Source organism: Amblyomma americanum, chromosome 6, assembly GCF_052857255.1.
Source record: "Amblyomma americanum isolate KBUSLIRL-KWMA chromosome 6, ASM5285725v1, whole genome shotgun sequence".
Taxonomy (NCBI): Eukaryota; Metazoa; Arthropoda; class Arachnida; order Ixodida; family Ixodidae; genus Amblyomma; species Amblyomma americanum.
The window spans coordinates 199100427-199126265 of NC_135502.1; the positions used below are offsets into that span (position 1 = coordinate 199100427).

The window sequence follows — 25839 nt, forward strand, 5'->3', positions numbered from 1 at the left end:
TCCTCAAGGAACAAAGAGCTTCCTCTAAAATTATCATAGATATTTTTTTTGGCAATTTCCTGCTTGAAGTTCCTGTATGTTCTGAGTGCCGATTTCGTCCCCATCCCTGTTTTGCACACAGCTCTCTCTGTTTCTCTAACCTTTTTCTTAACCGATAAATGCTGATTTGCCCCCTACTTTTCTCCAGATATTTGCTTGTCTATTTTCTTGTTCGCTTTTTCCATTTCGTGTCAACATTCCTTATGTACAGGTATCTGGAAACTTTTTTAGCCCACTGCTTTTCCCCCATTTTTCTCAATCGCTCCTCAAATGCTATCTTACTGCTAGCTTCTTTGCTCTCGAAGGGCGCCCATCCCGTATCACCCTGTACCCCCTGATCTGGCGTATTGCCATGTGCTCCCAATGCTAGCCTCCCTACGCCGCGTTGTTTGATTTCTAACCTTGCTTGAACATCTGGTCTCATGCACAGGACAGCATTGTAGAAAGTCAGACTAAGAACCATCATCCCTTTCCAGATCCCTTTTACCACATACCTATTGCAATTCTAAAGTGCCCTATTTTTCATGACAGCTGCATTTCTAATAGCTTTATTCATTACATATTTTTCATGCTCTGTCAGATACTTAGCACCGTTCTTTATCCACACCCCAAGGCACATGTACTTATCGACTACTTCGAGCGTGAACTCCTGTATTCTATGCTCGCCGGCCTGATCAATAAATATCATGACTGCAGATTTATCCTTACTAAACTTGAAACCTAATCTATCTCCCTCTGTACCACTTGTGTCTATCAACTTCTGCAAATCTTCCTTGTTGTCAGCCATTACCACTACCACCACTATATCATCCGCGTCTGTTAATCCCGGTAATGGCTGCTTAATCCATTCTTCTTGCTTGAAAAAAGAAAGGCGGAAGCCTAGTTTTCTCCTCTTTAGCTTAGTCTCCAACCCTTGCAGGTACATCATGCACATGAGAACATAAACATCATGAATATGAACAGAGGACATCCTTCAGGCCCTGATACATTTTTTCCCGTTTTATAAGCGCTCCTTTACCTTTATATATATATATATATATATATATATATATATATATATATATATATATATATATATATATATATATATATACATATATATTGTCACGCGTGAATGCGGTGATCACTGAACACAGGAACGCAGGATCCGACGAACGTCTGCACCACAACCCAAGATCGCTGACACCTCCGCTTCCTCTTCTTCGAGACGGCGCGTGCTTCAGGTCAACGCTAAGCGAAAATGCTGAATGCACTGTGTCACTGGCCCCCGGAAAAAAACGAGCATCGTCCCGATGCGTAGCCGGCGTGTTGAAAAAAAAAGTTCGCCAAGGGAAGTTCACGTGTTGTGCGGCCCTCAGTCCAGCTCTAGCGCTACCGCTCGTAGTAAGGCTTGGGGCGGACAACGTGTACCACCTCAAGGTGCTGGGAGTGCCGAGTTTTCTGAAAGCCGTCAGGAACGACCTCATAGTTCAGGTCTCCAAGTGGCCTGATGACTTTGTAAGGTCCAAAATACCGGCAGAGGAGCTTTTCGCTAAGTCCGCGTCGGCGAATGGGAAACCAGACCCACACACGGTCTCCTAATGAGTACCGAGCATCACGGCGTCGGAGGTTATAGTGTTGGGCATCTCAGCATTGTTGGTCGAGAATCCTCACCCTGCCCAGCTGACGAGCCCCTTCAGCGAGGTGCAGGAAGGTGTGAAGATCCGCATTCGGGTCGATGTCGTCCACATGCGGTAACATGGCGTCTAGCATCGTGGTCACGTCGCGGCCGTAAACCAGACGGAACGGTGGCATGCTTGTTTCCTGAACGGCCGTATTGCATGCAAACGTGACGTATGGGAGCACTTCGTTCCAAGTTTTGTGCTGAACGTCGACATACATGGAGAGCATGTCACCTAGCGTTTTGTTTAAGCGTTCCGTTAAACCATTCGTCTGGGGGTGGTAGGATGTCATCCTTCGGTGGTCTGTATGACTGTGGAGTAAAATCTGCTGTAGGAGGTAGGCCATGAAAGCTGTACCCCTGTCGGTGATTAGGGTCTCCGGGGCACCGTGACGCAAAACGATCTGATGGATGAAAATTTTTTGCTACGTCAAGGGCTGTGGCACTTGGCAGAGCTGATGTTTCTGCGTATCGGGTCAGATAGTCAGTTGCCACGATGACCCACTTGTTTCCCGAATGAGAAAGAGGGAATGGGCCCAGCATATCCATCCCGATCTGCTGGAAAGGCCGCGATGGTGGTGCTATAGGCTTCAAGAATCCAGCAGGTTTTGTTGAGGGCACTTTGCGACGCTGACAGACTCGGCACGTTCTGACGTAGTGTGCAACGTCCGACTGAAGGCGGGGCCAGTAATACTTCTCTTTGATTCTTGCAAGCGTGCGGGCTACACCCAAATGTCCAGTAGTCGGTTCATCGTGTGAAGCTTGAAGGATTTCGTCCTTTAGGCTCGTCGGTATAACAATGAGGTATTGCTGATTGTTTGCGGCGAAATTTTTCTTTACGAGGACACCCTGGCGAACACAGAGAGACGCTACCGAGCGCTTGAAAGCCTTCGGGACAGTCAGGCGGGTCCCGTTAAGAAACTCAATGAGGTCCCGAAGTTCTGGGTCGGCGTATTGTTTGTCAGCAAGGCTCGTTGCACTGACCCCATTTAAGGTGATGTCGTCGCCGTAGTTTCCGTCCTCCGTTGGGGATTCGACGGGGCCACGCGAGAGGCAATCGGCATCCGAGTGTTTCCGGCCGGACGTGTACGCCATTGTCATGTCGCATTCTTGGAGACGCAGACTCCATCTGACAAGGCGGGCTGATGGATCTTTGAGGGTCGCAAGCCAACACAAGGCATGATGGTCCGTAACTACAGTAAAACGTTTTCCATAAAGGTAGAGTCGAAGTTTCGACGTCGGCCACACGATCGCTAGACACTCTTTCTCAGTTGCTGAGTAGTTAGCTTCAGCGCGAGACAAAGAGCGGCTGACGTAAGCGATGACTCGCTCTCGACTGCTGTGGATTTGAACCAGAACGGCACCCAGGCCTACGTTGCTTGCGTCAGTATGAAGTTCCGTATCTGCGTTTTCGTCGAAGTGAGCCAGAACTGGATGTCCTTGCAGGTGACGTTGAAGAGTTTCAAATGATTGTGCTTGAGGGGCATCCCACGTGAAAGGCGTGTCTGTCCTTGCCAAACGCGTCAGGGGCTCGGCGATTTGAGCGAAATCTTTCACAAAGCGACGGTAGTAGGTACATAATCCTAGAAAGCGGCGGACTTCTTTTTGGTCCTGCGGTGGAGGGAAATTGGCAATAGCTTTGGTTTTGTCCAGGTCCGGCCGAACTCCCTTGCAACTGACGACGTGACCCAAGAACTTTAGCTCAGTGTAAGCAAAGCGGCATTTCTCATTTTTTAACGTTAGCCCAGAAGACTTTATGGCTTGCAGCACAACTTCAAGGCGCCGAAGGTGCTCCTCGAACGTTGGGGCGAAAACAACAACGTCATCAAGGTAGACGAGGCATGTCTGCCTCTTCAGGTCTGCCAGAACTGTGTCCATCAGCCGTTGGAACGTCGCGGGTGCAGAGCACAAACCAAATGGCATTGCCTTAAACTCATAGAGCCCGTCCGGAGTAATAAATGTGGTTTTTTCTCGGTCCCGTTCATCTACCTCGATTTGCCAATATCCTGATTTGAGGTCCATGGATGAGAAATATTTTGCATAGCAGAGGCGATCGAGAGCATCGTCGATTCTAGGAAGGGGATAAACATCTTTTTTAATTACTTTGTTTAGGCGACGGTAGTCCACACAAAACCGCAGTGTACCATCTTTTTTCTTCACGAGGACGACAGGTGCCGCCCAGGGACTACGAGAGGGCTGAATGACGTCGTCTCGAAGCATCTCCTTAGCTTGACAGCTGATTGCGGCGCGTTCCGTGGAAGACACGCGGTAAGGTGACTGTCTGAGAGGGTGCACGGCGTCATATGTAATTATCCGATGCTTGGCCAAGTGTGTTCTGCCGACGCGGGAAGAAGTCGAGAAGGTATCGCCGTAGCGCTGGAGGAGATTTTCTACTTGGCCTCTCTGCTGCGGCGAAAGTGCGGGGTTAATGTCGTATTAGAAGTCGGGAACACCGGTGTGAACTTCTGTTGACGACACCATGGCAAGACTGGGCGCTCGTCGAATGTCGGCGATACCATGAACGTTGGCCACAGTAGTCCCAAGGCTAAGATGTTGGTGCTCACTGCCAAAATTCGTAAGCAGGACTTCGGTTTCTCCGTTTTCGAAGTAAACAACCCCTCTGGCGACAGCAAGGCAGCGGTCGAAAAGCATAATTGGTTTGCTTTCGACGACACCTTCAAACTTTCGCAGCGTCTTCGCGCCGACAGAGACCGCAACGCTCGAACGGGGTGGAATGGTGACGTCATCAAAGATGGAAAGAGCCGCGGGACGTTCGAAAGCACTGTGGATTGCGTTCTCGGTGGAGAACGTCACTGACTTCGATTTAAATTCAATGACCGCACCAGTTTGTCAAAAACTCCATTCCGAGGATTACGTCCCGGGAACACTGGTCGAGTACGACGAAGGTGGCCAGGTACGTGTCCTCTTCGATGGTTAATCGTGATGTGCACGTGCCAGCTGGGGTGATCAAATGACCACCGGCAGTACGAAGCTGTGGGCCCGTCCAAGGTGTGGTCACCTTTTTCAGAAGTGCGGTGACGTCGTTACCGTCGATTGAAATGTTCAGATCAGCAGTTGTAGTCGTAGGTGTACGGGAACGTCGCGGAGTCCGCTCACGGCTGCGGTGCGGCACCAGGCGGTTTCGTTGCGGCGAAGAATTGATGCGGCGAGGCGTGTTATCGGTTTGGTGATCGTCGGTGCGTCGCATAAGCGGTCGGTCATGTTTGTGCAGCAGTGGAGGATCTTGGACATGTCGCAGGTGAGCAACCTTACCCCCAAAGGTTGCCGCTTCTAGTTTTCCCGACGGGGACTAGGAGACCATCCACGCGATATGTCGGCGGAAAAACGTCGCGGAGACCAGAAACGACGTGGAGACGGCGACCGGGCATAGCAGTGTGGTGCTTCGGATGTCGTGGCCAGGTAATCGCTTATTTCTGGAGGCCATTGACCACGCTGCAGTCGGGGCGCATCGACACGATATCCCTGCAGACCCATACGTCGGTAGCGACAGTTGCGGTAGACGTGACCGGGCCCGCCGCAGTGATAGCACAGAGGGCGATAATCGGCGGTACGCCAGACGTCGCTCTTCTGAGGGAGAACCTGAGAAGGGTGAGGTGAGTGTGGTTGGCGGTGAATGTGGCCAGGTGTATCCGGGCGACTTGGAGGCAGCGATGGACGGCGAACGGCTGCGGCATATGTCATCATCTGGGGTGTTGTGTTCGGGTGAAGAGGGGCTGGCGGCGTGAGCGCCTGTTGGACCTCTTCACGAATAATGTCCGAAATGGAAGAAACTTGCGGCGACTCCGGGGCTGGAAAGAGTTTTAGAAGCTCTTCGCGTACGATGGTCCGGATGGTTTCCCGAAGGATGTCGTGGCTAGAAGCATCGACACCGCTGGTAGACATCAGCGACGGCGGACGCTCGTACTGTCTGGATCTCATGTCGAGCATCTTTTCCATCGTAGTGGCTTCGGAAAGAAATTCGGCGACCGTTTTGGGCGGGCTTCGAGCTAACCCAGCGAAGATCTGCTCCTTGATGCCCCTCATAAGAAAACGCAGCTTCTTCTCTTCGGACATGTTGGGATCAGCCCGGCGGAAGAGCTTCGCCATGTCCTCGGAGTAAACGAGGACGGTCTCGTTTGGTAGTTGGACGCGTGTCTGGAGGAGCAGCTCGGAACGTCCATTCCTGAGGACGGTGGTAAAAGCCTGCAAAAACTGAGTCTTGAAGAAGCCCCATGTTGTTATTGTGGCTTCTCGGTTCTCAAACCAAATACGAGCTGCACCCTCCAGTGAAAAAAACACGTGCTGCAGCTTCGAGTCGTCAGCCCACCGTTTGTATTGGGCTATGCGCTCGAACTTCTCGAGCCAGTCCTCCGGGTCCTTACCTGGGAAACCTTGAAAGGTGGGTGGTTCTCGTGGCTGCTGCAGCACGACAGACGGCAAAGGGATGGCATCTGGCATGCTGACGGGAGTGTTTGTGGGCACTGATGGTCGCGCTGAGGTCAGTTTCCTGGCGGTCGGACGAGACTGCAGAGGCCCGAACTCTGGTTGCAGTCCTTGCAGCCGCCGGCTACTTTGATGGGTGGGCGTAACTTCGACTCTCAAGGTGTCAAGCGGGCTGGAGTCCCGGCTTCTTGGAGCGGTCCTGGGCATGGGGTGCACTGCCCAGCAAAGCTCCACCAAAATGTCACGCGTGAATGCGGTGATCACTGAACACAGGAACGCAGGATCCGACAAACGTCTGCACCACAACCCAAGATCGCTGACACCTCCGCTTCCTCTTCTTCGAGACGGCGCGTGCTTCAGGTCAGCGCTAAGCGAAAATGCGAAATGCACTGTGTCAATATATATATATATATATATATATATATATATATATATATATATATATATATATATATATATAAATTAATTACTCCATCTTTCACATCCAGTGCGCCCAGTGTGTCCCACAAATAGTCTTGAATAACGTTGTCGTAGGCTCCCCTATTATCCAAAAATGCTAGCCAATGGGACCTGTGTTCCTTTTTAGCAACCTCTATGAACTGCGTCAATGAAAATAGATTGTCCTCCAGCCTCCTTTATTTCCGGAACCCATTTTTTAGCTCCCCTAGCACCCCCTCGTTCTCCACCCAAGCCTTCTATGTTACAAGCAGCGCCATCTACTCCAAGGATTTTGCACTACTATTGCGATTTATAGCCACCTTCGCTATATCCAGTACGTTTCCTCCTGATATATCAGTTAATGAATTGTATAAACGTTGCATTACAACAAGACGAATCGTTTGACCGCATCCGGAACCCTCTGCGACAAACCTTTAGGCCATAATGGCCGTCTAAAAGTCCCCGGAATGCATGGTTTGGGGCGGAAAGGTCGTCGATGCGATTCCCACACGCATTTTGGGCTGTATTTAAATATTTATTTTATGCTCAGGAACATGACAAGTCATTTGACACCACTGCGAACATTCTGCGTCCAACGGGCGGCCCCCAACTTTGATGCAAATGGAGACCCCGGGGGTCCACTTCGATAGCCGCTATACTGGCATATGTAAAACGGATCGAAGGTATGGGCTACAACTGAGGCTCTACGCGCCCGCTGCTGCTATGTGATATAGTGTGGTAACTGTCTTGGCCAATTTGACCTCCCCTGGAGACAGACGTGTCCATGACAAACGTTAGTAAGAGCTGACGCTCTTGAAACTGAAAAATGGAAAAATTATATCGGGGTTGCTTTGAACATTTATACAGAGAACTGCGTGCATGTACATACATGCTGACTTTGTGTAGCCAGGTGATTATGGCGAGTAATTTTCCGTGATTGACGATTAACGAGATTCTTTTCCGCGACGCGCGTATAAGTGTTCTTGGCCTTTTCTGCGCATGTAGTAGTAGCGGTACATTATGTTGCACGGCTTGAAGAACACGTCACAGCAGCCAGGAGGGCACTGACTTTCAGTAGCGCCATTCGACTTGCGCACGCCGATTGGTGTGCAGGCGCTGTCGTGGCCGGCTACGCGCCGCCACCACATGCACGTGCGGATACGCAGGCAGCGCTGGCTTCGTCGCTTGTGCATTACAGCATTCTGGGCTTTCAAAGCCGCATTACTCTTGAGCATACCTGAAGCACTTTCGTCACACTGTCATGTGGGAACAGAAGGGAATTAGGTGAGTGCTCGAGCAGTCCCTCTCCTCTGCGCCAATTCTCGTTCGGAGAGATAGCCAGGTCGCGGGAAGCGAGTTCAAAACTCGACTCGCCAATGTGAATTAGCTCTTCATTTCGCTCGGGGCCCGTCACCAACAGACCAGAGCAACTAGCATCCTCTTGGCGACTCGCCATAGTGAACGCGCTTTAACGCACCTTTGGTCAATTTAATCCTATTGCTGTCACACGACGGCACGACAGTATTTCTAGAATTCTGGAGTAAAACAATTACCCAGGAATCTGTCGCACGACACATCCCACGATAGGCAGCTATCCCGCGACACAATCCACGACAGGCATCTGTCGCGCGACACATCCCACAACAGGTAACTGTCGCGCGGCACATCCCACGACAAGCTGTTGTGTCGCGCGACAAGCTGCACGACAGGCACTTTTGTCGCGTGAAAATAAGCGTGCTAGAAGTCTATCCCACGACTTAACCCATGGAAGGCAACTCTATTGAGGCACGCAGTCTCTGTCACGCGGCACGGCTCCCTCTGTCGCACGAGAGTACCTGCGACAGAAACCTGTCGCGCGACAAATGCTGCGACATGGACCTTCTTCGCACGTCAAAATAAAAGAAAGATGTCTGTCGTGCGGCAGAATCTACTACAGACACCTTTGTGGCGCGAAAGAACCCACGACACGTACCTCTGTCACACGACACAAGGCATAAGACAGCTTGTCTTGCGACACAAAATTGTGTCGTGTGACAGATGGGCGACAAAAAATTCTGTCGTGCGTTTTGACAGGAAGAGTACATTTAGGTGCCTACCTGCCTGATTCGGTCAGAATTAATCAAAAATCTATCATCTGAGGTGACGGCGGACCGAAACGCAAGTTTTCGCAGCAATCGTACCCGTAGCGCCATCTGTGCTCGCCGAAGGAAAGAGCACTCTACCCCTGAGGCTGCGGCGAAACCAAAGCGGGAGAAAGCGGCTGCGTGGTTAGTTTGAAAGTGCTCTCTCGGCTATTTTATGAAAATTGAGCGTATAAAATGCTGCTGCACGCAACGGCCCGCCTCCCCACACCTCGCGTTTTCCATGAGTTTCTCCGCAGCCTCCCTACACAGTAGAGTTCTCTTTCAACAGGAGGGCACATGATGGCGCTACCGGCATCATTACTGCGTAATCTCCCAGGTTTGGTTACCCGTCGCCACAGACGATGAAGATTTCCGATTAATTCTGACCGACTCATGCAAGTACTTCACCCAAACGTAACTTATAACAAAACTGCTTGGCAAATGCTACCTTTCTGCGAATTTTTAGTGCTAACGAGCGGGCAGTCAGGCCGAAGAAATTTTTTTCGATTTTCACTGATTTACGCCACGATCGATATATGTAATGTCAGAGAGGGTGACGAGACGTGTCAATCGGGGTCACCATTGGTGACAAAATTCTGGCCCACCCGTTTGGCGCAGAGGGTTCGAAATGGTGGCAAACCGATGGGCATAGACTGGCGCAAAACGTTGTTACTCAAGTTAAAGCCTAGTTTGTGCGAGTGTTTCGTACCGATGACTTTTGGTCCTCGAAATGCTAACGGAGGCGACATTCCGAGTGCCTTGGCGGGCGAACCAGTGGTCGCCGAGGGATTCAGTGGTACCAAACGAATCGACGTTTCCTTATGCAGACGTTGGTATCCGAATTTATCGTAAGCATTGCAGAAAACAACAGCTAAAGCTCTGCGTGTGATTTCGCATTCGCGAATCATTCTTTTCTTTTGGTGAAAAAAAGAGATTAGCTGATTGAACGTTTCTCACCCGGCGCCAGGAAGTCGGCCATCGGGGGAACAGGACGTCTGTGCATGTTGAGCATCGCGTCGGGCACGAGCAACATCTGGCCGGGCATCCCGCACGGCAGCGGCTGCAGAAGCTCCATGCGCGGACTCCCATCGGACGGCACCACCCGAACCTGCTCGAGACGCAGGCAGTTGTTGTTGCGACCGCAGGAAGAATGAAAAGGGCCTGCCCACTAGCTCCAGCTGAGCTGAAATCGCTGCCATGTGCAGACTAGTTGGAGAGTGCAAAGAGATATGAGAGGACAGATTGAAAGAAAGGGACGCGCGTCGCAACAACTGGGTCATCTGAAGTGACAACGACGGTTTAGCAACAGATACCCCCGGTGACAAAGAGCCCTCGTCACTAGTGTGGAAGCCCCTACATCCCAGCCCCGTGAGGTCAGGAAACCACCTCTCCGCCGACGCGTGCAGCAGCAACAGTTCATCGTGCAAGCCATCGATGCAGGTTACACGGACGCAGTTATTCTATGAAGATGAATTTAAAAAAAAATGTAGGACGCTTAAGCTTCCGCTTTAACACTGCAACGCGACAGCGTGTTGCAGAGCTGCCACGCAGTCCACGTAACGCCATCGCCAGTTCGTCGCGACGCTTTGCCTCCCGGATAAGTGATTTGGGTAAAGAAAGTGACGCAGTAACTCTCTTAGCTTTTTTTTTTGTCTGTGCACTTGTCTCGTCTTTTTTCTTTTGTGCGCTGAAAAACAATGTCGCACCAACTTGTCCAAGCTTCTACAGTGTCTCAGTTATCTCGGTGAATACCCGAACCGTGCATGATACAATTTTTTTAAGCAGCCCCCGAGTATAAGTCGCCGGTCCGAATCCCTACCGCGAGCTACGCTCTAACTTAAGAGGGTATATGTCTAGGCCAGTTAATGAGACATAAGGAGGCTATGCACCGCAGCAGAACACAGGATAGAGGGAGGAGACGACACAGGGCATTACTTGCAGCTAAGGTTTTATTGAAAAGCTTCATGGCTTTTATAGACAGAGGCACGAGTCATCTTGCAATCAGGTAACATGAAAACTAAAACGCAAATACAAAACAAGACCTTTGGCGAGACAATTAAAAACAATGCGCACATCGAAGCAAGAGAGATGCTCAGCACAAATGACGCAAACTACACGTAGAAGCGGTATCAGAGCATCTAAAACAAGAAGACGGCACCTTGAAGCAAGGACTTGCAAACCACAGCTTAAAGGAACGATATGCAAGTCAAAAAGAAAACAAACAAAGCGACCAAACGGTGACGTGTCATGGAAACCCAGTTCTTTTTGGAGGATGGAAATGGAAGGCGAGCTAACACATTCATCCGGTTGCGAGCGTAAGATGACAATCGGCTCTACAATCTCTCTTTCAAGGTGCCATTCCTTCTTCCAATTAAACTGGGTCTGGCTGAACTGATCGAGGGCAACAGCCCCGACGACAACTGCGGAAGTGTGGCAGGCAGATTCAAACCACCGTCTCCCCCAAGTAACGCATGTGCTTTGGGAAGCGAATATTTAAGCACCTAACTGTTTGCCCAATATAAAAACGCCCACAGCTGAGGGGAATCTTGTAGATAATTCCTGTTGCACATGCAACACACTTATTCTGATCCAAATGCTTTTTGTCGCAGGTGGCTTGAGGTGAGTCACCCTTTCCCCACCAGATTGCACAATCTAGAGGGCTTGCAAGGTGCAGAGAATAAAATCTCGAATCCATATTTCCCTGTATTCTCTTTAAGCTTATGTGAAATTCCGTGTGAATCAGGCATTACTTCCAGTTCTTTTTGGTCGCTAGTTCCTGGGAAGCGGCTTCATTTCGTCTTGCGAAGCTTGTTGTCCACCGTTTCTGCAAGTGCGCCTATAAAAAAAAAAACTAGAGTAACTCGCCTTTTCCAACCGCTCTATTTGAAGGTTAATAATAATTATAACTAGGATTTTTGGGAAAGGAAATGGCGCAGTATCTGTCTCATGTATCGTTGGACATCTGAACCGCGCAGTAAGGGAAGGGATAAAGGAGAGAGCGAAAGATTAAAGGAAGAAAGAGGTGCTGTAGTGGAGGGCTCCGGAATAATTTCGACCACCTGGGGATCTTTAACGTGCACTGACATTGCGCAGCACACGGCCGTCTTAGTCTTTTGCCTCCATAAAAACGCAGCCGCCGCGGTCGGGTTCGAACGCGGGAACTCCGGATCAGTAGTCGAGCGCTCTAACCACTGAGCCACCCCGGCGGGTCTCCTTGAAGGTAAAAACTGGATTTCAATATATCAGTGCATGATTTTAAAACTGCGGATCTAAAACTGGTGGAGGCAATACCCCGCTTGACCACATTGGAATGAGAGGAACTGAAAGGAAACAATGCTTTCATAGGCTTGGGCTGAAAGGCCCAGCATAAATGATCACTTTGCTTAAAAAATAACATTCAATCTAAGAACTGAATGAATCCATTTTGAGGAAGTCCCAGAGTGAATTTGAGAGAACTTGAACAGGTTGAAAATTCGCCTAAAATCTTGTCAGCTGCTTCTGCTAATGCGTCATGGGAAGAAAGTTAAAAAAAAAAGTCATCTACATATACGATGATCTTTGCAATAAAGGGTTAGGTTAGCTTTAGCTAGAGTACGCGGTCTAAATGCGCAAGAAATATTTCACACAGCACTTGTGCGACAAAGGAACCTATATATATTTCTTTTTTCTGTACATAAAATTTTTCGCCAAAGGAAAGAAAGGTGGAATCAAGAGATAAAAACAGAGCAGCTCCATAAAAGAATCAGGCGACGCACCACAAGTTTTCTGGAAACCAAGCATGCCGGCAGCGTCTCTCAATTCTCTTACTAGGCTGAAAAGTTCTTCGTGTGCGATCGAGTAAAAGCTCTTCCACATCGACAGACAACGCACAATTTGACACCTGGGACACCAGAATTCAACACGGCAATCGAGGAGTCAGACCTAGCGATCATGAAAGGATCTTCAGGCTTTAGATTTCCTAAATGTGTTTACAAAAATTTGCGCACTTGGGCATGCCAGCCTCTTCTTTCTGTAACAATAGCTGTGAATGGACACAAACCTTTATGCGTCTTTGCCGTGAAGATGTTGAGGACGTTCAAATCACTGAACTAGAATCACTGAACTAGAAGTGCAAGGTAGCAAAGGCAGATAAGCATGCCATGAAAGGGGCCGCCTTCCAAGCAAGCCCTGAGGGCGCCAGGTGCTGACAGCTGTCTGCGAACTGGCTGGACGCCTGCCGCGTGGGGACAATGAAGGCATAGACAGCGCGCAGTACCATAGCAGTGCTCGCTATGCTCAAGGTCTCTTTCATGGCCTCGCCAACAACATAATGTCCTTGTTTCTTTCAGTGCTGAGTTCATCTCTTTTTTCACGGCACCTTTCTATGGCCACCCACCTCTCATGCACGTTCCGTGACACTCTCTGCTCTGTTCCGGTCCAGCAGGCTCTTGGCACGTGATACGTTCTTTGAAAAGACACACTCGGTGTCCACGCTTACGCTGGTCGCAACCGCCCCATATTTCTCCGGGCGCCCGCTTTTAGCCACCTCTGAAAATTTCGGTTCAACTGTATTGCTCTAACCCAAACCTCGGCTCATCATGGAAGTATTCGTCCAGTGGGGTAGTCTAGGCGTACAAAAGGTTGCACCGCGACTTTTTTTATCCTATGGCTAATGAGACTACTGCGCTGATGGGAAAAAAAGCGCAAACGAAGAGAACTAAGCATCATTCAGTATAAATGCAAGGCAACGCCAACATATAATGCACACTTAATAAAAAAACGTAATTTATTACAAAAATTACACCACATTACAATACAGATTATTGCATCAGGAAGCAACACTCTGTTAAATACTTAGAAGGCGGCTTCTATTGCGTAAAATTATATTCAGTGAGAACTGCTTATGCACTTTCATTGCGCAATAAACTGAGTAAATTAATATGAGAGCGGCAGGTATATAAGTATATGTATTAACAGAGCAGTGTAGTTTTTAAGACATACTCGTTTTTTTGACTAGCCATTCTCTCCAGGAAATCGCTTCACGCACGCGGTGTCACCAGCGCTCTCTTCACGGGCAGCGCCTTTCGCAGCAGCCGCAGTAGACAGCGTGCACTCTCGCCCGACTACCCCTCTTCCTTCCACCGCGACCACACTGAGCGTTTCTACCATGGCAACCAGCACCTGCTTCCACGGCGGTCATCCTCCAGTGGCGGGTTCCTCCACTTCCGAGAGATCATACTCCTTCCACTGAGTCACTAAATATGCGGAATGCGTAATCTAGGCAATATTCCTCTGTAAAGCTTCGTAACTAGACGCAGTTAACAATGAGAAGACTCTTTTCAACGCAGCAACGTCGGTCTTAAGGTTAGCAAACAGAGCAAACTAAAACTCGGCATGTGTTGAAGAAGGAATTTGATTCCGTTATCAACTATCAGTATTCCGTACTCATAAAAGCCGACTTACCAGGAAAATATGAGCGCCTTTCGCGCACGACAACAGGCCACCACATCCTAGGGCATGTTGGTATCCGCTACGAGTCCCTCTTTTTCCCTAAAACCTTTCTTCCCCCTTCAATTAGTCAATTCTTTGACATTCAATGCTTTGACATGTGGGTCGATAGCAGAAAAATGCCTTCGCTCTCACGGTTACGGGCCGTATTTTCCGGCCCCTTTTTCTGCCTCCGTCATGACTGCGTCCTTCGATATGGACGAGGAAGTAGCTATTGCGCTGGCCATTATCTCCTCCAACCAAACCCCCCTCCCTCAAATCCTTACCAATGACACCAAAACCGCTCTAAATAATTCCTCTAAAGGCCGGATCTCTCCCATCACACTCCGTCTTCTACAGTTTAAACCCCCTGCCGACACCATCCAGTTCATCTGGACCTTCACACACTCGTCCCTCCTATGGAACGAGGCGGCCAGCTCATACGTCCGAGGCATTATTATCCGGGCGAGGCCCCGCCCCTATTCCCCTCCACGGAGTGAGGTCAGCTAGGGACCGGTTGATCACTTAGCAGGACGTGACTGACGGCTTTACCCACCGGTCTAGCTTCTAAGACACGCCCTCCCAAATCCGCAGTTTTCTCCCATATTTACCCCACTCTCTACTCTCCCCACTGCGCATTATGCGGTGGTTGCGCTACCCTATCCCACACATAGCGTGGTCCTGCCCTATCCCCTCTTCCGCTTAATCACTGCCGACGACCAGTAGGAGACCGCGCTGCGCAGCTCGGAGCCGAACCTTCAGTTTCGGCTCGTCCAACGGGCTCACTGGGTCGCCTAGGCTCATGAGCTCTTGGCCATCCGGCGGGGTTGAACTGCTGCCTTATGAGAGGCTTCGCCCTCCTACTCAGCTAACAGAATTTATTGTCTCTCTGTCTGTCCGCATTTTAGTGATGAAAATCTGCCGTAGGGCTTCGGCAGCGTACCCTGCCCCTAAATGATTGCGCTGGAGGCCAGCTTACACTGTTTTTACTCCTCCGTTTTTAATCCTCTCTTCTGGGTGTTCCCTTCTACTTCGATCTTAACTGCACTAAGGTGGTTTCTGTCGTTATCACCCACCGGTTACGCACGCCTCCGCTCTCATTATACACTCCTTTCCCGTAGAAACCACACTTTAAATACTAATGCTAGCACTCTATACCCAGGGAATGGGCGGTCAAAATCGGTCGCTGTGAAATCAATTCAGTGGTGTTAAATTAATTATACCAAACTTTAAATTTCAGTGCTCAATGGGACCAGAGAAAAGGCTGCATTTTCACACATCGGTGCATGTGCCAGCTAGTGCGGATCTAGGGATTGGGATTGATGGGGCAAGGGGATTAGGAAGAAGTGGGTAGGGCAGTGGGTAGTCTGACACTTAAGTGTGCGTCAGCACCTTTAGAGTAAGGCTAACAACAAAATGAAAGCAAGGCTGCCCCTCTGCCTTGTAGATGCATTATACTTTAGCACCATTATCTCGGGGCCGCGACGTTCGCTGGTGCTTCGGTAGGAAACCTTGTGTTTTGGGTACTTGAATGTTTGTATTGTACAGAATGATTTTAGAGGCCGGACCAGCGAGCTTGGGCTAAGGATGCATCCGGAACTTAGTCGTGTAGAATTTCTCTTGTAGACACTTTTTCGCCTACCGGTGCGAGCTGGTAAAAGTCGGCGTCCAGCTCGCCGTAGAACCGCCGCCGACGCCACGTGCTGGGAACTTGCACTGTAATGCTGTGGAGCCAGACGCGGCCGGTCACTTCGCGCAGCTCTCGGGAGGCCTGCGTCAAGAAACGCTGCGCACACCCCAAATACTGTGATCTTAAACACTGCGCTACCGAACGGCACAAAAGAAAGTTTTCTCGTACCACAATAGATGTTATTTCAGTATTTTGGTATTCTTGTAGTTTGTATAGGGTTGTTTACATTAAATTTATGGGGATTTAACGTCCCAAAGTGGCTCAGACTATGAGGGACGCTGCAGTGAAGGGCTGCTCAAATGTCGACCTCGTGGGGTTCTTTAAGGTGCACTGACATCGCACATTGCGCGGACCTTTAGCATTTTGCCTGCATCAAAATGCGACCGCCGCGGCCGGGGTCGAAACCGCGTCTTCCGGGTCAGAAGGCGAGCGCCATAACCACTCAGGCTCTGCGACGGCCGGTATGTAGTTGACCTCTTCGTAATAATGCGATGCAATGTTCACAGCATTAATCATGTGGTAGAGACACGCGCAGAGTAGAGCTAAGCGGAAAATGGGTGTCCATGGTAAAGGTAGCCAGCCAAGATTTCAAAATGTACTCAGTGCTGTACGGGGAATGAGACCACTTGAGTGGTGAGACATTCGAATGGCCGGGTGAGCATTTTTTCTTACGTTCAGGACACTAAGTAAGTAGCAAAAACTAATTACCTAATATTTATTTTGCTGGCCTGAGGAATACAGTGCCACAGCGGAAGTTGTAGATCGCCGTCAAAATGATACGCTTATAATAGATAGAATAATAATAATAATTGCTTTTTGTGGAAAGGAAACTGGCGCAGTATCTGTCTCATATATCTTTGGACATAGATAGAAAGATAGCACTTTTATTCATGTCGATTTTCTACATCATAAATCAGGCCTACCAAAGCCTAAAGCGCTTGAGTCGCAGCGCCTGGCAGACGGTGAACATTGGCAAAAAAAATAGAGGCGTTGCGATGAATTTGACAACTAAAACAAACTTAAAAACACAGAGAGGCAAATATTGAGTCATAACTTATTGCACAATCAAGAGGGGTGACAGTAGTTTGAAAATAAGACAGTAACATCAGATTAAGGGGCAGGAAGCAGCGTAGAGACATAATGCAAAATTTTTTTTAGGTTGTATTTAGTTTTTATGCTCAATATATTAGGTGGCAAATTGTTGAAACAGGCAGACATGTACTTACAGGCGCGGCCAGAATAATACGGAGCACTGGAACGGTCGCAGAACGGAGGAGAGCTGCTTATGCGCGCTACCTAGCATGAGGGTCAGGAACTATGTGTGTCGGCACGCGCAGAGAGGCGCCGGGGCACGGACCCATTTTTTTGCCGAAGGCATCACTGCTTAACGTATAGTCTGCATGTCTGCAGCAAAGGAAAGGCTGCGCGCTTCGTGGTGCTCGGCGCTCGGCGCGCGGCATCGACGATAAACTCAGCCCGCTTGGAGGAAGGCATCACCTGACCGAATTGCTCGGAACAGCTCAGCATCTTTCGAGCAAAGATAACGCCAGGGTTGAAGCTAAGAGTGGGGCTCGATGGCGAATACTCTCGCTGCGCGCGCAGAGCCAAGTGTTTCTTACTGTCATTGACAGGTAGCGCTTAGATGCAGTTTCTCCTAAAGTTACTGGAACGGGAAAAGTACCGCAACCAGCCGCCATATTTGGTCCAGCGCCGCATGTTGTGCACGCTTATCTCGGCCCATAAGATCAAGTGCTACGTAATGCTCCGGATTATCTGTGTGCCGGCGGCCGCGAGAAAGAAGCGAGCGTACCATTTATGGCGGGGAATGACCGCGTCACCGCGGAGAACGAATCGGGAACTCGCGCGCGCTGGCCGGCCGGCGCGGCGGCGAGAGAAAACGAATGCGGTACTTTTCCCGTTCCAGTGACTTTAGTTTCTTCTAAAGTCATTGGAACGGGAAAAGTGCCGCATTCGTTTCCTCCCTGTGACTTTAGTTTCTGCTAAAGTCACTTGAACGGGAAAAGTACCGCATTCGTTTTCTCTCGTCGCCGCGCCGGCGAGCAAGCGCCCGCGCGCTCCCCATTCGTTCTCCGCGGTGACGTGGTCATTCCCCGCCATAAACGGTCCGCTCGCTTCTTTCTCGCGGCCGCCGGCACACAGATCGTCCGGAGCATTACGTAGCACTTGCTCTTATGGGCCGATATAAGCGTGCGCAGCATTTCCAGTCGCGTATTGACGCTTGTGCAGTTCATGCCTGCGTAGAGACTGCGCGCGGCCGTCGCTTCAGCGGCGCTGGACCAAATATGGCGGCTCCGGTCATGGTCGCGGTACTTTTCCCGTTCCAGTGACTTTATATTCTCCTTGATACGTCGACTGTCGCGTGCTTCGTATTATTCTGGCCGCGCCTGTACATAGTATTGACGTGTGCACTTTCCGTACCGGGCTGAGGAGCGAGTAATGCAGTAACAGTATTTTGGTCTTAAATCACGTGCAGGAACATGAAATTGGGAACTGACTATACCAGAAATGTTTTAGCGCAAACATTTCTGTTAACAAAGCGTTAAAACTTGGAAGCTTTAGTCTTCTAAAAATATTGATGTCATTACCAATACACAAATCGTAGGGAATATTCTTTAGAAGGGAGCGCAGAAGTGAATTCACCCTGTGCTGCCAGCGAACTGTGCAGTGACCAGAAACAGTGATTCCATATCTAATAACACTTTAGGCTAGAGCATGTGTAACATATTTACGGACAGAAAAAGGCATAAAATTGCCTAATATTATACAGCACACGCGGTACAGCACGAAGTCTTTGGCAAAGAAAAGAAAGGTGTGAGTTCCGAGAGAGATCACTGTCGAAGATCAGGACAAGATATTTGACCGACTGCGCATATTTTACTAACACACAGTTACAATGAAAACAGGAGAAAGTATGCAAATAAACAGGATGACTCAACTCAAATTGTTTTAATGTGTTGTGAAAACATATAAGTTGCGTTTTAGAAGTATTAACATTGATACGGTTAGACTTGAACCTGTGCATGGCTTTAATAGCTGCCATCTCTAATGACGTAACTGCATCAGTTTATTTCTTTGCACGTGAAACAACAACAGTGTCCTCAGCATATTGGAACAGTAAAGCCGGCACATTGTTAGCAAGATCATTAACGTATAGATTTAATAGCAAATGGCTCAATATGAAACCTTGCAGAACTCCGGATGTAATTGCCGTAAAATCGCTGTGGAATCTTTGAATGGGCACACATTGGCGCCTATCTTGTAAATAGTTCATAAGCAATTGCAAAAATGAACCTCTAAATCTCAGTGCAGAAAGTTTATCATGCAAAACAATGTGGCAGATGCTATCAAAAGCCTTGCTTACGTCAAGAAAAAGAGAGCATAAGACTTGATTCTTATCGAAAGCTGAATATAGCACGTCTGAGAATTCTTCAAGAAGGACTCTTGTTCCTTTTTCTGGTAAGAAGACATACTGACAAGGTGTAGAACACTATCAGTATTAAAAATATTATTCATGGTAAGTAATAGAAGCTTTTCGAAAATTTGGCCAATGCATGGCAGAATCTAGATAGGTTGGTAATTACTCATAATGTTTCCAGCACCATCCTTATACAAAGGTATAACTTTAGCAGTTTTCATTGAAGTCAGTATTACAGCCCTGGAAATGATACTGTTCAGAATAACTAGTAGAAGAGCTTAATCGGTTAAAACATTCTGGGCAATTCAGAAACCGTAAGGCTGTCATGACCAGTAGATTTGCTACGTTTAAGACTGAAAAGAATACACCTTATATCACTTAAGGTAATATTAGGAAGGAAAGCAGATTCCATCACACTGGGAGGCATAGGACAATCGGTAGGCGGGGTCTGAGATGTACCAGAGACCAGAGAAAATAAGCTGTTAGTCATTGGCTATGCTCTGTCTATCTTTATGAACTTGCGAGATAAAATTTTAGCAGGGTGGGGATACAAACTAGGCAGTTTTACAAAGCAGGCAAAGGTAAACAAAAATAACAGTGCAAGTTGAAGCTCTTCTGCACCATTGCGAATACAACAATTAAACATAAACAACAGAACAGTGAAATAGCAAATGAAATAAAACTAGGTGATATGTTGCGAGAACAATGTCTGTGACGGCTGCAGCACTTTATTGTTAGTGAGGTTATTCCAATCGGAAATAGTTCGTTGAAGGAATGAGCATTTAAAGCAGTTATTTCGAACGCGAAAAGGAGTTAAAGTTAGCTGGTTTCGTTGTCGCGTCGCATTTCCGGACGAAAAAACAAGCAGATCGGTGATTTCTGTTCTGTAGTGTCTTTTGATTAATTGATACATAAATTTAAGTCGTGCACAACGATTTCGCTCAGTTATTGTCGCAAGGCCAGCTTGGATTAAAAGATGTGTGACTGATGTACGTCGGTAATTGTTATATATGTAGCGTGCCGCCCTCTTTTGAACCTTCCCTATTTTATTCATGTTAGTTTGGGTGAATGGGTCCCAAATGATAGCAGCATAATCTAAGGTAGGCAGAACAATACATTTGTAAGCAAGTAGGCGAACAGATGGGGTAGACAACCGCAATTCTCGTGTCAAGAAAAACAATTTACGAAAAGCATTACACGTTATGAAGTCAATATGTTTATTCCAGCTAAGAGTGTTAGTGACCCAGAGCCCTAGATATTTATATTCTGTTACTTCTGTCAGTGTCATGCCGTTAATACAATAATCGAAAGGTAAGACTTTCTTTTTGTGAGTGATTCTCATTAGTACCGTTTTTTTCAGAGTTAATGGACATTTGCCATGCTTCACACCATGCGAAAACTGTTTGCAACGCATTATTAAGTAATAGCTGATCGGAGACATTTCTTACTTCTGTGTAAATAACACAATCATCAGCGTAAAGTCTAATTTTCAAAGGAATGTTAGCGACAATATCATTAATATATATTAAAAAGAACAGAGGCCCAAGAACAGAGCCCTGAGGGACGCAAGAGTGAACTGTAAGCCTGTCAGAAGAATGATCATTAAAAACAATGAATTGTTCTCTGTTTGATAGGTAGGCTGAAATCCATTTTACTAGTTGTTAGTTATGAAGTACTGTGTCTAATTTATAAAGTAACTTTTCGTGAGTAACCTTATCAAAAGCTTTCGAGAAGTCCATAACTACGGCATCAATCTGCGTTCCATTGGTAATTGACGAGACAAAATCATGTATAGTTTTGACTAGCTGTGTACAAGTTGAGTAACCCCTCCTGAATCCATGCTGACACTTAGTAAAAAAATTTTTAGCTTCGAGAAAGTTTGATATGCGATTGTGAATTATGTGTTCAAGTAGTTTACAAGCAGTCGATGTGAGTGAAATAGGGTGGTAGTTCTTAATCAATCGCTTGTTTCCACTTTTATGAAGCGGTTTCACTCTAGCAGCCCCAAGTCTCTCGGAATTTGACCTTCATTTAATGACCTTGTAAATAATACAAACAAATATTTAGACGTCCATTGTGCGTATCTCTTCAAAAAGGCATCAGGTATTTTCTCTGGTCCAGGTGATTTCTTTATATCAGGGCTAAGTAACATGTTTAAAATTCCTTGTTCACTAATTACAAGGTCATCCAGAGGCGGCAGTGAAGCTTCAAATTTTGGAACGATATTATTGTCATCAGTAAATATGGACTTAAAATGTTTACTAAATACATTAGATACTGTTTGTGCATCACTGATCAGAACACCATTGATTTCAAACTCATTATTGATCCTCGAGGTTGGAGAGACCAAACGGCAGAATTTCTCGGGATACTCTGATTTAAAGTTGGGTAAAGATTCATTAAAGTAACGCTGTTTGTCAGTGACAGTGCTCTGTTTTAGTTGAGAACTAAGCAAAAGGATTTTTTGTTCTAATTCTGGAGAATAATTATTTGCTTTTTTCTTTTTCTTCCGTTTCAGTTTTCTTTTTAGCTGCAGTGTTGCCCGAGAAGTCCATGGGTTCTTTGTTCTCTTTTTAACAATAACCGGCACGTGGCATTCAATACATTGATGTATCATAGCTTTAAACCAGTCCCAAAGTTTGTGAGCACTGTGAGTGTTATTACAAAACATATCAAAATTGAAGGAAAGATTATCAACAATGGAAACATCATCAGCTCGAGAGAAGTTTCTAAAGGGGATCTCAGAGCAATGTTTATCAACAGATAGGCCGGAAAGGGTTAGTAGAACAGCCTTGTGATCGGAGATACCGGGTATCACTACACATTTAGCTGTACCTAAAATTGTGCCAGAAGCAAAGAAAAGGTCTAGCATGGATTTTGAATTCCCTTGTATTCGGGTCGGGTGTTCTACAGTTTGTGTCAAGTCATATGAGAACGCTATATCAAGCATGGCCTCACTTGATTCATCGCTATGTGTTTTGATTGCGAAAGTTGGCCAGTCAATATCCGGTAAATTGAAATCGCCGCCTAAAATAATCCGATTATTTGGCTTAACAAAAGTTCTCATATAATCTCCTAGGTTATTTAAAACACTGACAGGTGATCCAGGCGGTCTATACAAAGCCCCTACAATATACCGGACATTGTTTTGGTACGCCTTACAGAAAATGCATTCAATATTAGGCACATCAGGCATGCTCAATATATTTAAATAATTTTTAAAGATTATGAAAACTCCTCCTCCTTTGCTACCACTATCTTTCCTAATTACACTGTAGTCAGCTAGCGCAAATTCGCTATCGTAAACGGTTTCATTTAACCACGTCTCTGTTAAAACCGCGATATCTGGATCTTCTCAAAGTAAAATTCCTTATAACTCACTAATTTTTTTATTATGCTTCTGCAGTTTACATTTAATATTTTTTAGTGATTTAGGAACATGCTTGTGCTGTCAGTTATTTTTACTGTTTAACTTGAAACGGGCACCTTTCACTTCATCCCAGACGTACATTACACTGTCAACAGACAATTTATTGTGCACCAATTTCACCTTGGCCCCATTATCTTTTTCCTGTGTGGCACTCTTCCACAGGTGCTTTCGTATTTCGCGCATTCTGGTAGAAAAGTCTTCAGAGATTGAAATTGCGGAACCCTTTAGCTTGTAGGCTGATTTTAATGCCGAAACCTTTTTTCGGTAATCTATAAATTTCACTATCACGGGGCGTTTCTTATATCCAATTTTGCGACCGAGTCTATGACACCTCTGAATGACAGTGACAGTTAACTCTAATTTGTCTCGAAAGACCTGAGTAATAAGTTTTCTTTCAAAATCAGCCACTGCCTCTTCATCCTCCTCAGCTAATCCGTATATAACTAAACTTTTTCTGCGACTCCTATTTTACAAGTCATCGACTTTGGAGATAAGCGCTGATAACTGCTTATGAACCTTCTCGACAGTGTCCTCTATTACATTCACACGGTTGTTCAAAGCGTGCAAACCTACCAGCTGTTTTTCAAGACCTTCTATGCGGTCGGTCAGAGCTGAAATTTTCCGCTCAATATCGGTTTGAGAGTAATGTAAAGCTTCCACAGCTGCGGTCAATTTTCCCTGGCCGTCCAGTAATTCTGAATGCATTTCTTTTTCTGTAGGGCCCGGATTTGCGTCTACAAATATGTATCATTATAAAAAGCACCGCTCACTCCTTTAAGAATATTCACCAACGACCATGTTTTCTTGCTGTTGAAATGTGCCTCGCTAAAGTGGGATCTAAAGTTGTTGCACTTGGCCAGGCGGATCATGGCGTTCACACGGTTTCTCTCATGTTTAAATCGCAGTCGTAGTTCACAACAGTTTGCAGCACGTCTTGATCAAGCCCAGAGCAGATCTTTCTCATTAATGGCTTCCAATATTACGTGTCACATCCACGTATTGTCTAAATTTCTTTGCTCAACTATCCCCGTGCGTGAGGATTAAGCTTTGTGTGAACGAAAAACCTCGACGAAACTGTCATATAAGTCCGCAGGGGACACATTATCAATGAAAGCACCCCATTCATGCTTTGCTAGTCTTTCGTCAAGACGCTTATAATCAAGTACTGGTACCTTCTGCTGGCTGCGCATAGGTGCAAGGTCGCTGGAACCATCCGTTAACGAGCAGGAAAGAAAATAGTGGTCTGCAAGCTTCAACCACAGCAGACTGCACCGACAGGTTTTGAGTACGCACGTTTATGTGATCGCCAAGACACGACCAGCTGCACAGATACGTATTCCTCACGTGTAAGGATGTGAATTTGGGTCTCCAGTCTGAATTCTGTTAGTGTCCAGATGGTATGCGACCATTGTCACTGTGGGATGTAGAATATCGATATTCATATCATCGATAATGTCCACGAGTTCTTTACGGGATAATGATGATATTGCGGAATCAAGCTCAGCTAAAAAGATTCGACCGTTACAACACGGAGGGCGGTATATTGTGAGAAGAAACAATGACAACTAAGGTGTACTGAGGAGCAGCGCAACTATTTCTGCTTGAGTAAAAGGAATACTATTTTCAAAAACGGACCAAGAATCTTTAACAGCGACTGCGATTCCTCCTCTTGGTTGTAGACGAATGTAAGAATATAACTGATAGCCTGTCAGCTGATAAAGCGTTCACTGTAGCTGACGAAGCATTCGGCAAGCCGCCCTGGCTTGCTGTCCTGGGCACATCGTCTCGCTGCCGCCTGCTGCGACGGAGCGGCCTGTATCCTCTTCGCCGCATCCTCCAGGGGCAGCTGTGGCGGGACCAGTCAGCAGTCACCTCCGGCTGCTGTTATCCTGGAGACTACCGCAGAATCCAGGCCAGCAGTTTTCAATCGGCCTTCGCTTCGCGGGCCTGCGGACCCGTAGTCCACAGACATTGCGAGACGTCCCAGTGGAGGCCTTCACGGTGCATTCGGCAACACAGCTGAAGTCTGCGTGGATGCGGTCAGCGTGACCTCCGATTAAGTTCATGAAGACCTTAAGTTCATGAAGATCAAAAGACTCCTCCATAGCATGCACTTTCGTTGGTCTATTTAAGGTTGGGGGATGTGGGGATTTTATTTCACAACTGTTATAGGAAGTGATCGCGATGACCACGCTCTATAAGCGAGCTTTCAGCCGCGGAAGCGTTGCCACGGATATATATATATATATATATATATATATATATATATATATATATATATATATATATATATATATATATATATATATATATATATATATATATATATATATATATATATATATATTATGCCCGTGAATAAACGGCTTTTGTTCCCAGGATGCCTTAGTGATAAGGTACTTTATCTGGCGACGAGGGTGTCTACGTACCGCGTAGGCAGCAGCAGGCGCCAAGGCGGCGGTTCAGGCAAGAGAAGCGCAAGCACAGCTTTCGGCTGGCGATAGATGCCGTAGCGAGTAAGCACGCACTCCCGAAGGCATCACACCGAAACGGAGCACCGACCTGCGCCGGAAATTGCCAAAGCATGGCAGCGTGGAAGGCCCACTAAATAGGCCTGTGCGCCGCTTTTGAGCAACGCCGAACGACTGGATACGCAAAGGAGCCAAGCGGACGAGTACCGAGTTTTCCTTTCTGCTACGGAATGTGGCGTGTAGGAAGGATAGCAGAGTTCGACCCCAAAACACAGAACATTGAATTGTGCTTGGAAAGATTTGAGCAGTTTCTGGTGGCGAACGACGTAAGCAACGAAAAGAAGTTGGTGTTTTTAACACTGGAAGGGCCAGAAGCGTATGAGGTATTGAAGAGCCTGATTGTGCCGGCCTTGCCGGGCGGGAGGTCTTACGCCGATGTTTCGAAGTTGCTGAAAGATCATTACAGTCCCAAGAGCTCCGTGATAACGGAGCGCTGTAAATTTAACCGGCGTGTGCAGAATGAGCATGAAAGTGTCGAGGACTTCAGAGTAGAGTTGAATCATTTGGTGAGGACGTGCAAATACGGCGACGTTTTGCAAGATGCCCCGCCTGACAGGCTAGTTGCAGGCATAGAGAGTCAGCG

The 25839-nt window shown here is 47.2% G+C and overlaps 1 protein-coding gene across 1 annotated transcript in view; it reads right to left on the bottom strand.

Annotated features, from left to right (window-relative positions):
• LOC144095163 (calcium-activated chloride channel regulator 4-like) overlaps positions 1 to 25839 on the bottom strand; it is a 601494-nt gene that overhangs the window by 413494 nt on the left and 162161 nt on the right. The window contains exons 3-4 of the mRNA XM_077628955.1: positions 15812 to 15955; positions 9661 to 9811 (exon numbers count right to left, since the gene is read on the bottom strand). Coding sequence (XP_077485081.1) covers positions 9661 to 9811; positions 15812 to 15955 — 295 coding nt within the window. The remainder of the gene's footprint in view (positions 1 to 9660; positions 9812 to 15811; positions 15956 to 25839) is intronic.